General features: G+C 37.4%; 1 protein-coding gene across 1 annotated transcript; it reads left to right on the forward strand.

Moving 5' to 3' along the window:
* Positions 1–463: 463 nt before the first annotated feature.
* Positions 464–11935, forward strand: LOC117307196. The gene is made up of 9 exons (XM_033791873.1): positions 464–1115; positions 3037–3221; positions 3635–3766; positions 4659–4835; positions 7469–7625; positions 8707–9073; positions 9584–9701; positions 10784–10834; positions 11169–11935. Exons 1-9 carry the CDS (start codon positions 665–667, stop codon positions 11580–11582), a joined length of 2052 nt encoding a protein of 683 aa, XP_033647764.1. The 5' UTR covers positions 464–664; the 3' UTR covers positions 11583–11935.
* The last annotated feature ends 4119 nt before the right edge of the window (positions 11936–16054 follow it).

A 16054-nucleotide genomic window follows, 5' to 3' on the forward strand; every position in this document is an offset into this window, starting at 1 on the left:
TAAAAACACACTTGGTACAACAATGAAGAGCTAATGTTGATTGTGTATTGTGAGAAACAGCTCCCTCTGAAGTAATAATGTTTTATGAGAAAGAGGTAATTTCTTATTCAAATACTCCAGCCTTTTATTATGCATCTAAAAGCATACAAATTTGTACAACAAGGGTAGTTTTTTCTTTCATTATTCTCTGGCAAGTACGATGACAAATCAAATTGAGTCAAAACTTTCGCAGATTTGTTTTTTTATGCATACATGTTGGAATACACCAAGTTGGAATACACCAAGTTAAAATACTGGTCTTTGACAATTACAAAAGGTATTCAGTGCCTTTAATTGAAACTGCATGATCATGACATGGTTGGACCAAAAATAGACGAGAAAGGGGATTTCCCCCTGAGAGGGCAATTGTCACCTGGGAGGGTTGCGCTTGAATAAACAGGACAGCTCACTATCAACGTCTGGCTGTGGCCGGCGGTACATAGTACACCAGGAACATTAGAAGAGATTAGTGTAACAACAACATAGGGACTAGTGAATCTATGCTGCTGCAGTACATTCAGCAGGAAGACATCCAAACATTTTGTGGACCAACCGGATTAGGAAGATAACTTATTTGTTTGTTCTCTTTGTCTCTCACACGTCACATCCTCAGTGCATACTCGCAATGAACTTTGGTACGCCACCAGTTCCAGTAAGGAAGCCAAACACAGTCCGGAGTGTGAGCATGAGTAGTGGAATGTATCGACCTCGGACCGTACTTCCCCCGGCACCGTGGGTGAAGCAAAAGAAACAGAAACCACCGGCCCAGCCCCCAGCCTACGAGCCCAAACCCCCGGAGGATTTCCCCATGAAGTTGACTCTGAAGCTAGAGGATGAGGATAGAGACACCGATATCGCGAAGCTCTGCAGCGATGCCTTGACGGAGTTACCTCTACTGGTGCAAGTGAAGGAGGCACTTGAGGTGGAAGGGAGCCCAGTGAAACTGGAGAAGGGTGAAATGTTGATGCTGCACTTCATTGGGGAGATACCTAGAGTACATGCTGTGGACTCATCGGATGGCAGTGAGATGTGGCTACCAGTCCAAGCTGAACAGGAGTACGAACGCCTCCCGTTAGGTAAAGTAAAAATGCAATTTATTTATTGAGACTGACGTCGCATAACCCTTACAAGTACAAATTCGTAGGAGTTCAGACTCCACAATTGTTGGCAATCAATGGGACCATTGTCCCCGTACCCTCCAATTCCTTCATGTTCTTCATGTTCTTCAGCCCTACAAGTGTTTTCAAAAACACATTTTAAAAACCAAATATGCCATAATAGTACAAAATTGTATTTTTCTTTCATTTGTTATTTATTGCAATTCTTCCTCATACAAAAAGGAAGTTACATGCTATAATATGCACAGTGGGAATATATGATGGTTTTTATGATGGTGCTATGACGTAATGTACAAGGGTCAGATGAGGCTCATGGTGTTGCTTTCGGAACTCTTTTAAAAATCAATTAAAAATGTTGCTTTCAGAACTCTTTTGAAAATCAATTAAAAAATGTAGAATCCTTAACAAGTTATAAACCCAACACTGAACAACTTAGCCAGGAGTAGTTTACTTTTCAGTTCTGTATAGTCAAGTGCTGTTTCCACATTAAAGAGCCAATTCAGAGGGGAAAAAACAAGGAACTTTATGGTGAGCTTTAATTGCCACCACCACCCTGTGTTTGTTTCATTCTGTGTCATGACCCTTAGGTGAAGGAAAAAAGGAGAAAGGGAATAAAGGAAGAAGAAATCAATTGGAAAGATTACTGATTATATTACTTTTAAATTGGACAAGGGTACACCCAGATGTATTTTGTTAAATGCCTTTCTTTCAAACTGATTATAATTGTTTAAAGCGGTATCTAACACTCTTTTTAATACCATTGCATAAAATTTTCCCTCATTCAAAAATAAAAAATCTCGCTTATAAATATAAGTGTTTTAGTTCTCAAAGATTCCAACTTGATCAGTATTCAGCAGATTCACAATGTATCTACAGAGCTAACCATGTTCAACAACCAGTAGACTTGTGACAAGTCTACCGCACAATTTTTTTATTATTTTAAAGTAAGCTACACACTTCCCACTTAAGTGGGGTCAGAAATCATTCCTAAAAACAGATGAACCATAAAACTGCAATCTATGCTTGGTAAATATATCATTTCAAAAACTGTTGAACTTTTCTATGCACTATGAACATAATGAAAAGAGTGGATAGTTTTCTCATGTCCACACTTTGTATTTAATGGCCCAAAAAATGAAATAAATAACCTGTAACTTTAGAGTTAGTTGATTACTCCATTCCAACCAGGACTCATAACAAACTCATGTGCTTACGCCTATCCAATGCCCTTAGAAACATCGAGAAACACTGCCACAAATTTAAATATTGCATATGTTTACAAGTCTCCTCAGAAGATCAAATCAACTTAGACAGATTGTTGTGTTCCTCTAAAATGTCTTTATCGATAAAAAAAAATTAAGAACAGAGTAGTAATGAATGGGTAGGAGCCATCTAGTCAAAAATTTCCTTTTATGGAGAGCTGTGAGATCTAAGAAGAACATGAGAATAGTGTGATGAAAGATCAGTGTTAAACCAATAGACCCTCAAAGTGATTAGCTCTGTGATCTCTATAAGCCTGAAGATACCTGTAAAGAGTAGATGATAAAGGAATGTCAGTTTTAGATGTTTGAGGAAATCCCCTAGGACAATCCCCTAGGACAAGCAGTCATAGTGACTGAAAACCCCATCCATATCAAAGACTGTGATACGGGATTGGAAGCCAGGGTTTCAAAGGTGAAAGACTTGAAAGGAAACTACACTAAGAACCAATGCACCAAAAGATTATTATCTTTGTAATGTATCCTGCTAACAAACACAGTTCTCCAAGCCAACACCATATAAAACCTTGTAACACTTTGTTCCCTCAATGCCATTTCCCTCACAAATTCCGGTTTTAAGCTTTCCAAACTCTGTTTTGTTTTAATTTTTAAATGTCTAGATCCGAGGCTAGATGATAAGTTAATCATGGGGGTGACTGCTTTAATGCAATCCAAGCCGATGCCATCTGTTGTTCGTGCAGTGGAGGGCTATGGCTCAGATGACTGCTCAGAATGTGTGGATACGGAGGATATTATCCAGATCAGCCACGTGGAGGAGTCTGTCAGGCGGGATGGCAGCCAAAAAGTATGGAATTACTAAGAATTATTAAAATAAATGTGGTTTGCTTTAAAGCTGACAGCTGATTGACTACAACCATAGAGCATATACATAGCTCTATGACTACATCGCTTTTACCATTGCCTCTAGCTCCAATAACAAACAAATATGATAGCCAAGAACGCATTAGAAGACACTGCAAATAATAAAATTAAAATATAATATGAGCATGCCCCAAATCAATGAAAAACCGAAACAAACACCACAACAAACAAATAAACAAACACCCGACCAAACCAATACAAGCCAACGCAGTACTAAGCCCGATTTAATAAAATGTTCATCAATGGTTCCTTTGTGCGTTTCAAAAACTAGAGGAAGTCAATAATTTCATGAACCAATGTACCTGATAATATTTCAATGTCTTTTTATTATCATAGATTTTGATCGCCACAAACCAGGTCGGACATAACCTTCGCCTTCATAAGGACATGGAATGTGCATACTTCACCACCATGCTCTCAGCCTTGTTCCTTCATATGTCACAGCTGGTTGAATTAGACTTCCCACAAGTAAGTGGCCCCTCTCCAGTTAATAATAAAGCTTTCTTTGAAACCCTTAAAGGCAAAGGATACCTTTGGAATTTTCAACCGGTCGATTGTTTTAATCAGGATTTATAGGAATAATATAATAACAACAACAATAATATCCAAGTCTTATATAGCGCGCGTATCTACTAAACAAGGTACTCAAGGCACTGAGTTTATATACAAACTTTCAGAAAGATAGCTTGTTGCAATGATGAATTTTGAGATCCAATTATTTAGCACCTTATGAGGATTTACACGGTGCTATGGCGCATACAGCAGCCACAGCCAGGAACACCGGGTGAACCCCTTCTCTTTTAGAAAAGTGCACTGTGTTCTTTTACATGCATTACACAACACTTAACGTCCCATCCAAAGGACGAAGCAATGGTTTAAAGTGTCTTGCTTAAAGACACAAGTGTCATGGCTGGGGATTCGAACCCACACTCTGCTGATCACATGGAGCTACACAATAAAACTAACCTATGGATTTTTTTGTTTTCAAACGGTGGTAGCATTTGAGATATCGCCAACAATTGGAGGGGTAATTGGAATGCAAATTATGAGAACCTTTCATGCAGCAAAGTTTCCCAAATTGAAATTTTGTTCCCGCTCTAAACCACATTACTTTAAAGGGAATTTGTTTAAATAAAATGTTACAATTGTCAAAAGCAGCAGTGAAGTTCTACCAAGGAATTTTTTTCTGATCCTCATTTCTTGGGAGGAATAATTACCAAAGCAGGAATAATCCCAGGACTTACAAATGAAAGAATTATAACAATCGAACGGTTCCAAAAAACAAAGGTACAAAATACCTTTAACAACAGCATGGGGGAATTCAATATTAATATTTTCCTTCTCCTTTTTTCTACCAAAGCGTGTTCGTGTCGTTGAGGAAAAAGCAATGGAACTCCGTCGACCAAAGGAGGAAAAAATCCTGAAACTTCTGTCCTACAAGAAGGAGTTTCAAGTGATTGCAACGAGAGCCAAGTCACCGAGTCTATTGGCAATTCCACTGACTGTTCCACTCAGAATTACTGTTATTCCCTTCAAGGTAAGGGGTAGATTTTAAGGCAAGGTTGATTGAAATGAGGGCAAAGTTACCAATGGTTTGGGTAAACCTATATAGCCCAATTTGGGTCCAATCAACTCTGCTAGAATACAGAGTGGATTGGACCTAAAATCCCGGCCATATCTTGTTGGGCCCCCCTGCCCCCTTTCAATGTGGGGTTCTCATTGTTAAACAGTCGTCTTTTGCGTTCCAGTCAACATTGAGCGTGAAAAGGGGGACGGGGGAGAGAGTGTTCATTGTCCGGGGAAGTGGACGGGGGTGTCCCAAGCATTTTGGCCGGGATTGAAGCCCCATTGGGTAAAATGTTGTGCAAATTGGCTTGGTACAGTTGCCTTGCAAGTAGGGGAGACACATGTGGTTTAGTCTCAGGTAGCTTGGTTTGGAGGCAGGGACAGGGGGAGGGGGGCATCTGTGGGTGAAAAAACAAGGATAATCAGGGTCTCCAAATGTCCCCTTTCTACTTTGAAATTGTTTAACGTTGTCTTGAGGTTGGCGCTTGTATAACCTTTTCAATCAGTGAACTCTAGTTTGTAAATATCAATCACTTGTCTGGGTGTAAAGAAAGGGGGGAAAAAAAGGTATGGGTTGCTGTAAAACGGGCCTAACATGCACTAGTGAATATAGTGGCATTGCCAAATGTACAAGCTGCAAAAATGAGCATTGTCTGGATACTTGATAAAAGAACTATTCCAGGGCTGGTTTCTTTTACATGTATTTTCCATAACATTGTTCCTTTGAAATCTCATTGGAGGGTCAAAGGACAAGGGCATGTTGCCAATAAACACACCTCTGCCTTTTGTACTACGTGTAACAGAGGGGTAATGTTTTTTTGTTTTTTTGCCGTGTGAACTTGGCTTTGGGAAAGTGATTCTAAATCTCCTACGTACTTTCCATTGGTGAACTTTTAGATTTGGGACTCAGTTTTTATGTTAAGGAACAAATCACAATTTTTTTGTTTTAAATGTTTCTAATAATAAAACGAAAACCCCCCAAAATAATTGGTGGTCCATTTATATTATTTATTAAGATAGGTTGTTTTCTATTGCCAGTAAACGTGTGATGAGTTACATTATGATTTTAAGGAACTATTACAGAATCATTACAGAGCTGACAATATAGTCATGGACAGAGTTTATGGTTTGTGTGATTCTCGTGTTTAGGACAAATCATACAATTAAATAAATAAATCATACCTATAATAAAAATGAAAAATTTACAAAGTACAATTATAGGAGTCATTATGATAGGTTGTTTTCCAGTAAACAGGTGATTTGAATTATCACTGTTTAAAGGTATTTCTACAGAAACAGAGTTTACAAAATAGTCATAGACAGCATTTATGTTTTGTGTGAATAACCATTACATGACATAACAAGTCTGTAAACATTTAGGCTAAATCAGTCACGATCATGAGCTAGTTTTTAGAAACCATGCACAATTTCCAGCATGCAAACAAATTGTCATTTAACTTTGTTGCAGCAATCGAAACCAATTTTTTTCCTCGAGTATGACTTTGTTTCAGAAGGAAATATCTCACTGGAAAAATTATTCTCGTGTAAACTTCACAATCAGTACAAGCTTTCAGGCTATAAACAATGGAGGTTTGTATCCTTGCCCAAATGGCTTTGTGTAATTTTTTCTCATAGGCAATTTTTAGTTTTTTTATTAATCATTTTCATTGCCTGTTGTCAGTGTTTTATTAAATAATTTCTCTGGATTTGGTTTACTGTGTATATTCTTGTTCTTCAGTGTGATCGTTTGGGGACTGGGAGTATCTTGAATAAATTAAGCTAGCTTTAAATCAAAAGAAAAAACCCAAACTATTATAACAAATAAATGGATAAATTCCAGAAAAAATTTGAAAATTGCTCCTATAGTTTGTTTCAGGTAATTTTTGTGAAAGTTCCAACTGACAACACAGAGCTAGATTATGTGGAATTTACCAAAATCAAAATACAAAACAAACAAAAACAAAAAAAATAACTGAATAATGTAAGACAACACACTTCAATCTATAATGCTTTTGACTTAAGAGTCAAGAGAGTAAAGTGAAAGGGCTATTGAGATATCAGTTTTGGTTTCGTATTTTTCCAGTTCTCTTATAATTATTTTCTTTGCTAAACCTGGTTTTGTTTATTTCATACTTTTCTATCTTCTTGTGGACTGAATTGGAGGATTTCAGAAAATAAGAGTTTTAAGTATTGTTTGAAGTTTTGCATGGTGTGGACAAAAAGGAAGAGGTTATAAATAGTAAACTTGCAGTAATAATAATAATAATAATAATAATAATAATAAGACTTGTAATGCGCACATATCCACCCTGCTGGGTGTTCAAGGCGCAGACAAGGAGCAGAACAGACAAGGCGCAGTACAATCGTGTGTAAATCTATACGAACAGTATACTCATGCTTGTCTTCAGGAGAATGATGATTATACTGTCTGAAACTTCAAGACCACACTCGGCTCTTTTCAGAGCCAACACTCCCATAGAAGGGAACCAACACCCCCACTAAAGAGATTACTTTTTTAAATATTTTTTTATATTTTTTAAGTTTCTTCTTTTTTAAGTATGCACTAGTACCTAGATGTAATTTATGATCTGCTCTTTTGTTAAGGAGAAACACACGAAGAGGTGCCTCCCGCCCCTGTTCCTTACCCTTAACCTAACCTGGGGATATACAGAGGTGGGTCGACCAGAGCTGCCTACCAAAATGAAAGGCATTACTCAACCATTACCAGAAGTCATTCATGCATGGCTGGACAGCTATGAAGGTATGGAATGGAATGAGGGACAGAGGGGTGACTTTAAAGGCATTGGACACTATTGGTAACTACTCAATATAATTGTTAGCATAAAACTTTACTTGGTAACAAGCAATGGAGATCTGTTGATAGTATAAAACATTGTGAGAAATGGCTCCCTCTGAAGTAATGTAGTTTTCGAGACAGAATTAATTTTCTGCAACTTTGATTTTGAGACCTAAGAATTAGATTTGTCTTCCATTTTTATCTCGGAACTTCGACATCCAGTTGATCTAATTTGAGTCAAATTTTCAAAAGGTTTATTACTTTGTGCATATGTTGAGATACACCAAGTGAGAATACTGGTCATTGACAATTACCAATAGGTTCCAGTGCCTTCAAGACAAACAATGTACAATCTCTGTATCCGCAAACATTTGATAAAATTACAAAATCATAAGCCGTTAGGAAATGATGTGCATAGTGAATGAGGAGAAAGAAATTGCACAAAAAGCCTACAGGAGAGCTACCAAACTGGTACCACAATTGAAAGAACTTGTACCCATTAGATTGAAGAAGATTAAGAGGCGACTTGATTGTCTAAGCTGGTCAAGGGATTAGATTAAGTAGACGTCAGCACATTTTCAAGATACCCAAGAACAAAAGCACAAGGGGTCATAAAAGCTATTAGCCAACTTTCAACAAGAAAATTGAATATAAATGTTTTCTCTCAGCCATCACAAAGACTTGAACAGTCTACCGCAGAAAATTGTAAATGAAAACAGTAAGAAAGATATTAGAAGCCTACTGGAAGAACACATATGATGATAAGGGGTCTTAAAGGCAGAAGAAGCAACATCTCACATTGGAAGTGGACCAAATTTCATAAAACTGCTGTTAGCACAACGAATATGCTTACTTGAATAAGGTTAACAAAATAAAACACAGAGTTGCATCATCTTTGACTGGTATGCTGATTATTTTTGCTAAGCAGATAGCAGAAAATTTGTCAGTATTATTTTCTGCCTAAGCAAATTGCCCCTGGGGGTAGGAATATTCTGTTAAAAAAACACTATTTTGATACTTGATTTTTTTCTCTGTGAATAACTAGGGAAAGAGCATTGTTGCGCTACTGCTAAGGTCTCCAAAACGGACATGGAGAGAGAGCTGAAAGAATTGACTTACTACAACAAGGATTTGTCGGATAGACTGTCTAACTTGAACAGCACCATGAAACCCTCTGTCCCATCTCGTGAAAGTACATTGCCTGCCCCACCTCGCCCACCCAAGCCCAAAACAACTACGCCCAAGCCAACCCCACGTAAAAAACCAACCATGGGCCAAAAGGTGCTCCCATCACCTACTGAGAAACCTAAGTCTGCACCTCCCATCATTGCCAAGAAACACGTTCAAAAGTTTGTGATGCCAGATAAGAGCGGTGGTGATGGATATGAAGTACCACAAATTTTTCCTGAGAGGTAAGTATTCCCTGAAGAGTTAACAAATTGTGTCTTTATTTCCCAAGAAATGCAAGCCTAGACAAATAATACAACAAAATAAAAACTAACATCAGACATTGCAAATGGACAAACTCAAAGTCAAATTATCAACAAATCGTCAACAAAAGCATAACCACTGTTAATTTTATTGAAGCTGTACCTCATCTAGATTCACATACTGTGAGGCTACCTACAGTAGTGCCAGGCTTTTTAAATAGCTTCTATACAAAGAATGTAAGCAAAACCAGCATTTTACCTTATCTTGATTCAAAGAAAGTATTTGAGCAAACCAACATCAAAACATTGCCAACATCAACACATTATACCTTGATTCAAAGAGAGTAAACATGAAATTCCAATATCACACAATCAAAAATCGCTAGAGCTAAACAGTGATTGAAATGGGAAGATGCCATTCCTCTGAGTTTGCAATGTTAATTACACTATTAGACCTCATCTTTACAATTTAATTTGATTTCTTCTTTGCAGTGGCGATGAGGAACAAGAGGATGATTACGAAGAGGTTCCAGACCTCACGTCCACCTCCAAAGACCTGGAAAAAAGCACCGTCAGTGAACTCAAAAAAATACTACAACAAAAAGAGAAGGTAAATGCTCTCTCCCTTAGTGAATGGCTGTGGATAATAGTTATGGCTGTGACTGGAACTGCTCAACAGACTGTGGTAGTCTTACACTTGTATAGAAAACGAGAACAGCTCAAATAAAGACTGTATTTTCGTATGGAATCAATGTTCTTTTCACACTAAATTTGTACCAAGTTCTTGAAAATCTTATGTCCGTAGCAATTTGTTTAGCCCTCACATTGTAGTGGCCTTCTGGCCAATTGTGATGCTGTATTTTTTTTTAATGCAATAATTTGTATTAGCCATACAAATAACTATGTTAAAATCCAAAGAATTCACACCCAAGTAAAAAAAATTCAATGGTTGGGATCAACTAGGACCCGGAAGTTCAATGTGCATGAGACTTACACAGTCTAGTACAACAAGGAAGTTGTTGAAAACATCACGCTGTAGAATGCCTGATTTTAACCAAACTTTCATTTCCCCAAGGCAAAATAAACACACTGAATACAAGCTTTTACAATAGAGTAAGGACAAATTTTGAAAAGGAAGCATTTCTAAACAAAACATAATACAAAATTAGAATGTTTTTTGATAGCCTGGATTAGGCTCAGGGAAATTACTTAACGCTATCTTCTTAATGGCTTGTACACCTTTCAATGTCCAAGTCAGACTTGCCAACAGCCCAACACAACTGTGATTTTATTTCAATTTTAAAGCATTAAATCTCCTCCTCTTCTCCTGTCCCATCACACCAGTACCCAAGTTCATGGAGCTGCTTAAGCAAACAAAATAAGCCAAGTACAAAAAATAAAGTTAACCGGAATAAGGTTTACAGGCCAAAATACCACGTCTGGTCACATGTACACATTTGTGACTGGTGCTCATTATGGCTAAGCAGGGATTCTTATAGCAGTTTTTTTGTGTTTAAGCAGCTCATGGGTCCAGATTGTTTGGATGATAAGATTGGAATGGCTAACCCAGTGATAAGCAGTAGCTATTTTTGGCATACCAGCCATACCCAGTCTTTCCGAGTTCTTCGCTTCGGGTAGTTGAAAGGAATTTTTGGACTGGAAGGTTTAAATCTTTCGTCTTTTGTCTTACAGGTGATTGGAAATTTAAGGGACCAAAATGAAAACCTCATGGACACCTGCAAGGTTTGTAGAAACCAATGATAAGTAGGGTAGGGCGATATGATTGCTAGGGACCATGATCATAAGAAGTACCTCATAGAAAAATACTAGACTGGCCAAAGGTCTAGAAGTATTTCAAGACCTGGTGTCTAAGGCCCATTTTGAAAGCCTTGTACCCAAACGCACACAGGTCAAAATCACTGAAAAAGCTGAGCTGGAGTCCAAACCGAAGCCTCCGGTTGGAAAAAGGTCAAAGTCATGTTAATATTTCCAAATGTGATCCCCACACACCACTATCACCAGACGCATACTTTTCATGCGGCTTTTTCACACTTTTTTGCCCCTGTGCTTTTTACAGAACCTCGAAGAAGAAAAGGAGAAAATACGACAGACTAGTCTACAACATGTTGAAGAAATCAACCGCCTCCAGTGTGAAATCGACCGCCTACTCTCCGTGGCCGACCAAGACATTTACGACACCATATCCCCATCAGAGCGCCCGCTACCCAGCCTCCCGCAGGGCTCGAGCATCTACACCACTCCAGACACGCTGATGGTACAGAGGGCGTGCCTGTCCCGCACCGACATCGAAGGTGTGGCTGATGTTTTACGGTCCCTGAACCTCAGCCGCTACATCGAAAAGTTCAAGGAGGAAAGTGTTGACGGTCCATTGCTGGTGACTTTGGAAGATGGAGAACTGAAGGATGACTTGGGGATGACAGGGCTTCATGCTCGCAAGTTGTTATTAGAAATAAAGAAACGAATCAAATAAGAAGAGAGACAGCTACTGTTATGGTTTTCCCCAACAAATTTCAAAGTAAACTTTTTGCAAACTACAGATGTTTTCAACCACTGTTGTATTTAAGGGAATCACATGATCCGAGTCATGTCAGGAAATGAGACTTGACTCAATGGTTTACATTATGGGAACATTTTATCCATATATCAGTACCTAAGCCATTATTCAATACAACATGTATGTAGAAAACTTAGTTAGCATGCGATACATTTACTAACAGAAAACATGGGCTTTCTCAAACATCGACTTAATATCTCTAACATTGACTTACTAATATCTCGAACAGTGACTTAAAGCCATTGGACCCTTTCGGTACAGAAAAAAAATAAAAGTTCACAGATTTACAAATAACTTGCAGGGTTTACAGAAGGTAGTGGTGGAAGACTTCTCTTGAAATATTATTCCATGAAATGCTTTACTTTTTGAGAAAACGGTAAAACAATATAAATTCTTGTTAACTAGAATTACGGATTTGTTATAAACACATGTCATGACACGGCGAAACGCGCGAAAACAGGAGTGGGTTTTCCCGTTATTTTCTCCCGACTCCGATGTCCGATTGAGCCTAAATTTCCACAGGTTTGTTATTTTATATAGAAGTTGTGATACACGAAGTGTGGGCCTTGGACAATACTGTTTCCAAAAAAGGTCCAATGGCTTTAACTATCTCAAACAGTGTCTTACTATTTCAAAAAGTGACTTACTATCTCAGCAGTGACTTTTACTATTGTCCTCGTGAGTCCATGACATGGCCAAAGACTACAGGTTTTTCTGTTTTTATAATTGAACATAACTTGGTGAATTAGAGTTGTACATTTCATTGGAGACATTAATGTTAAGTGTTTGATATTTTTGCTGTACATATTAATGGCAACTTGCTATAAAGCAATGTACAATCCAGGACTTCCTAAAAAATTGTATCCTGTTTTGATTATATTTTTTTTCAACATAGTTACTCAGAAGAGATTAATATTCAGCAATGATGTTTGGAAGGTGTGGGGGGGGGGGGGTACACAGAAAATAAATTAGTGTAAGACGACAGTGTTTTAGCAGTGTGACATAAATTTTTTTAAACATGTCAGTAACTGTTGGGCAAGACTGTTTTTATTCAAGGTAAACCGCAGATATTCCACTTTACGAATAAACACAGGTTTCCTGTCGGACCATAATGTAAAATAATTTAGCAGGGAAAAACCAACAAGGATTAAGTCTTGCAGATGAGGTAAATAGAAAGTAGCTCTGTATCTATTAATGTACATTGTTTTATTATTTGGGTCAAACCTCTAGTGTTTTATTAAGATTTGCTGCTACATACAATGGTGTAAAGTGAAAGTGCATCTAATTTTTACAAGTCACATAAAATCAGCCTCGGCGTCGGGGGGGGGGGGGGGGGTAGCATGTTTGTTTATCTACACTACCTCTGATTTCACGAAACGCTGGGATTAATCCCAACTCAAGTTAGGACAAGTTACGTGTCCTAACTTACGATGGTTCAATGCGTCCTAACATCTACTGATATGGAACTAAACTTGTCCCAAGTCCTAAGATTAATAATCCCAAGTTAGAATTCGATGGCAGAACACTTTTGTAAACTTTTTCAGATAAGCATGTTTGGAACATAGCCTCAAGACAATTACATTGCATTAATTTAAATGGGTGATAGTATTATGTATTTCAACAACAGACTGTATTTAGTTAAGGCTGAACACAAACTTTATTACAGCAAAAAATATTAAATAATGAATTGTTTTGTTTATGTACACAGAATTCTGTTCAATACAAGAACAGTGGGTTTGGTTGTCAGTTTAACAATAGTTATCGAGGTTCCAGCACAGAGAATGTTTTCCAGAAATAAAAGCTAAAGCAATAACAAGACTTGGGAGACTTTAAACTACCCGGAATATAAATAAAATTAAAATAAACAAAAACAGAAACTCAATGTGAAACTGAAGTTTATTATCTGTATTGGCTTTAGTCACAAACCGAGTCTTAGAACAGTACAGTTCATTAAAAAAAAAATTATGGGAAATTGTTAACTATCAGTAAACAACAGGTGTTTAAAAAGAAGCTTCTAATCATGTTCTGGCAAGCTACTGAATTTTATCAAAATAGCATTAAGAAGCATGGAAATAGTCTGTTGGTGTGTATTGCTATCAACCAGGAAGTTGAAACGAGAAAAGGAAATCTAAGAAAATTAGCAGCCTAAGTAAATAAAGGGGGTACAAAGGTATTGTATTCCACAATTGAGTTCCCTATCGGTGGTGAACTTTTGAACATGTTGAGCACAAAATAACTATGACCTTCGAAATAACAGCTTGTGAAGATCGCTAAATATTGGTTTGTTGTTGTTGTTGCCACAGGCAGAAACTAGGCATATCTTTCGCATATGAAGCGTGTTCTTTAGGCAAGGATACATGTCTATCAAAAGGGTAACGGAATTGCCACAGTGTGTTTCCAGACTACACCATGTTGTTTCACTTACAGTGTGCCATCACATTTCCGCGCATTATAATTGCATGGTCAGTCAACCAAAAAACTGTATGTGGACTCAAACAAAAGGTGACGGCTTCATGCTGCATTTAATTCATATTTTTGTCAGAACGAAAACATGTGAGCCTTAATACAAGAATGGTTTTGTTTTGAAACAATGTGATTTTACTGAGCTATAGGCCTACTAGCTTAAAACTGGTAAACAACATTGACTTTCATAATCCAAAATATCAATTTTGTGTTTAACCACACACTGATGTGCATTAAGCACTATATGGTAACCCCCCCCCCCCCACACTTGAGTCCAGTAAAAGTAAAAAAAAAAAGAAAATACATACTCAGTAAGCCCATTCCTCCCAATAGACCAGGCAAGTCTCGCGCATATCCGACCGAGAAAGCACATCAAACAAGAAACTTTATTCTTTCTGAAAACTTTGCTTTAAATTAAATTTGATGACAAAATCTGAACGACAAAAATACTCATTACAACTTGTATTAATTCGTTATATAAATTCATTTTAGCTTTTATAACAAATACACAGATAATTTGTTAAAAATAGTGTAAGTAAAGCTCTGCCCAAAATCTACGCCCAAATGTGAAATTACTAAAAGCTGGTTAATACGCGGACACGCGATGGTCGCGAGGGCGTCAAATTAACAATTTGATTTGGTTCTTACAGACTAGTGTTAGTACATGTAGTGTCAGTTACGGTCGTACCCTCTTCAGGTACTTGTCCATGTTGAAGTACAATTTCTTTGATTTGTTCGTATCCGAAGATCTTATGAGATTACCAAGGTATTTCGCTTGTTGTCTTTTATTGTATACATAGGTGAAGTCAAGTGAATAAAAAACTGTTACTATCACTAGTAATAGTTGAAGCACACATTTATTGTGTCTAAACTTGCTAAGGAGGTGAAGCATTCACTCTTACTCTGTACCAATACATTTTTTTCTGAAGAAAATAAACACATAAACAGTACTTTTGATTTTTTGTGGGAGACATTCAAAAATATGCCAATTCCATTTTTTTTTTTTTTTTTTTACCATTGACAAATCCACATTCACTTAAAGTAAATATGGGTCAATAATCTGCAACAGGTGGAGTTTGCAGTGATTTATTTCAACAATATCTGGCGAGGTACATCACAAAATTTACAATAATTTGCATAATGAATTTGTTTAAAACACCCCTAAATTTCTACGATTATGTAAAGTATTTGGTAGACAACAGTCAAACAAAAACTGCCTGGTCCAATTTATTGATATTTCACTTAGTAAAATGTTTGAGATGACAATATTTATATAATAGGCCTACATCAGGGTTGTTATTTATTCAAAAGAAGTTCCGAGTTTCACTTCGTCCTCCCCCCCCCCCCTAAAATAAATACTTTTCATCGGCAAATACTGATGCAAATGAGAGTTAGGAGGCCCAGAAAAGGGCAGCATACTAACTGGATAACTAATTCTTTCTCAGAAATAATTCGCGGGCCCCACAACAATGGTCTTTTCAAGACCACGCCTTTGTAATGTTGAAGCCTGCGCCAAACTGCAGCCATTATTGAAATGGGCCACAATGGAAAATGACTAAGCATGTCTACCGCCACTACCTAGCGCCCTCAATAGTACCCCAACTGCAAGAGAAGCAGTGATTTGCCACAAACTTTCGAAGTTGATTGTGTTTTATGCATCTTCAAAATCAGAAGAGTTTGATAGCAACTTTTCTGCCATAAACAGTTCCCTACCCTACCATGAAGAATTCAAATTACACGCTTTATACAATGGGTGGTTGGAAATCAATTGCACAAATCTCTGAATATACGAGTCGCTGGTCTAAAATTTAACCCGTTTTATTGGATTTGATTGGACCTAGAATGTATGTCTAACCCATCAACTACAATTACAATGTATACTCAGTTTGCGAAAACACCATGTGTATATAATCTACTTTGCTGTG

This window comes from Asterias rubens, chromosome 2, assembly GCF_902459465.1.
Source record: "Asterias rubens chromosome 2, eAstRub1.3, whole genome shotgun sequence".
NCBI classification, from domain to species: Eukaryota; Metazoa; Echinodermata; class Asteroidea; order Forcipulatida; family Asteriidae; genus Asterias; species Asterias rubens.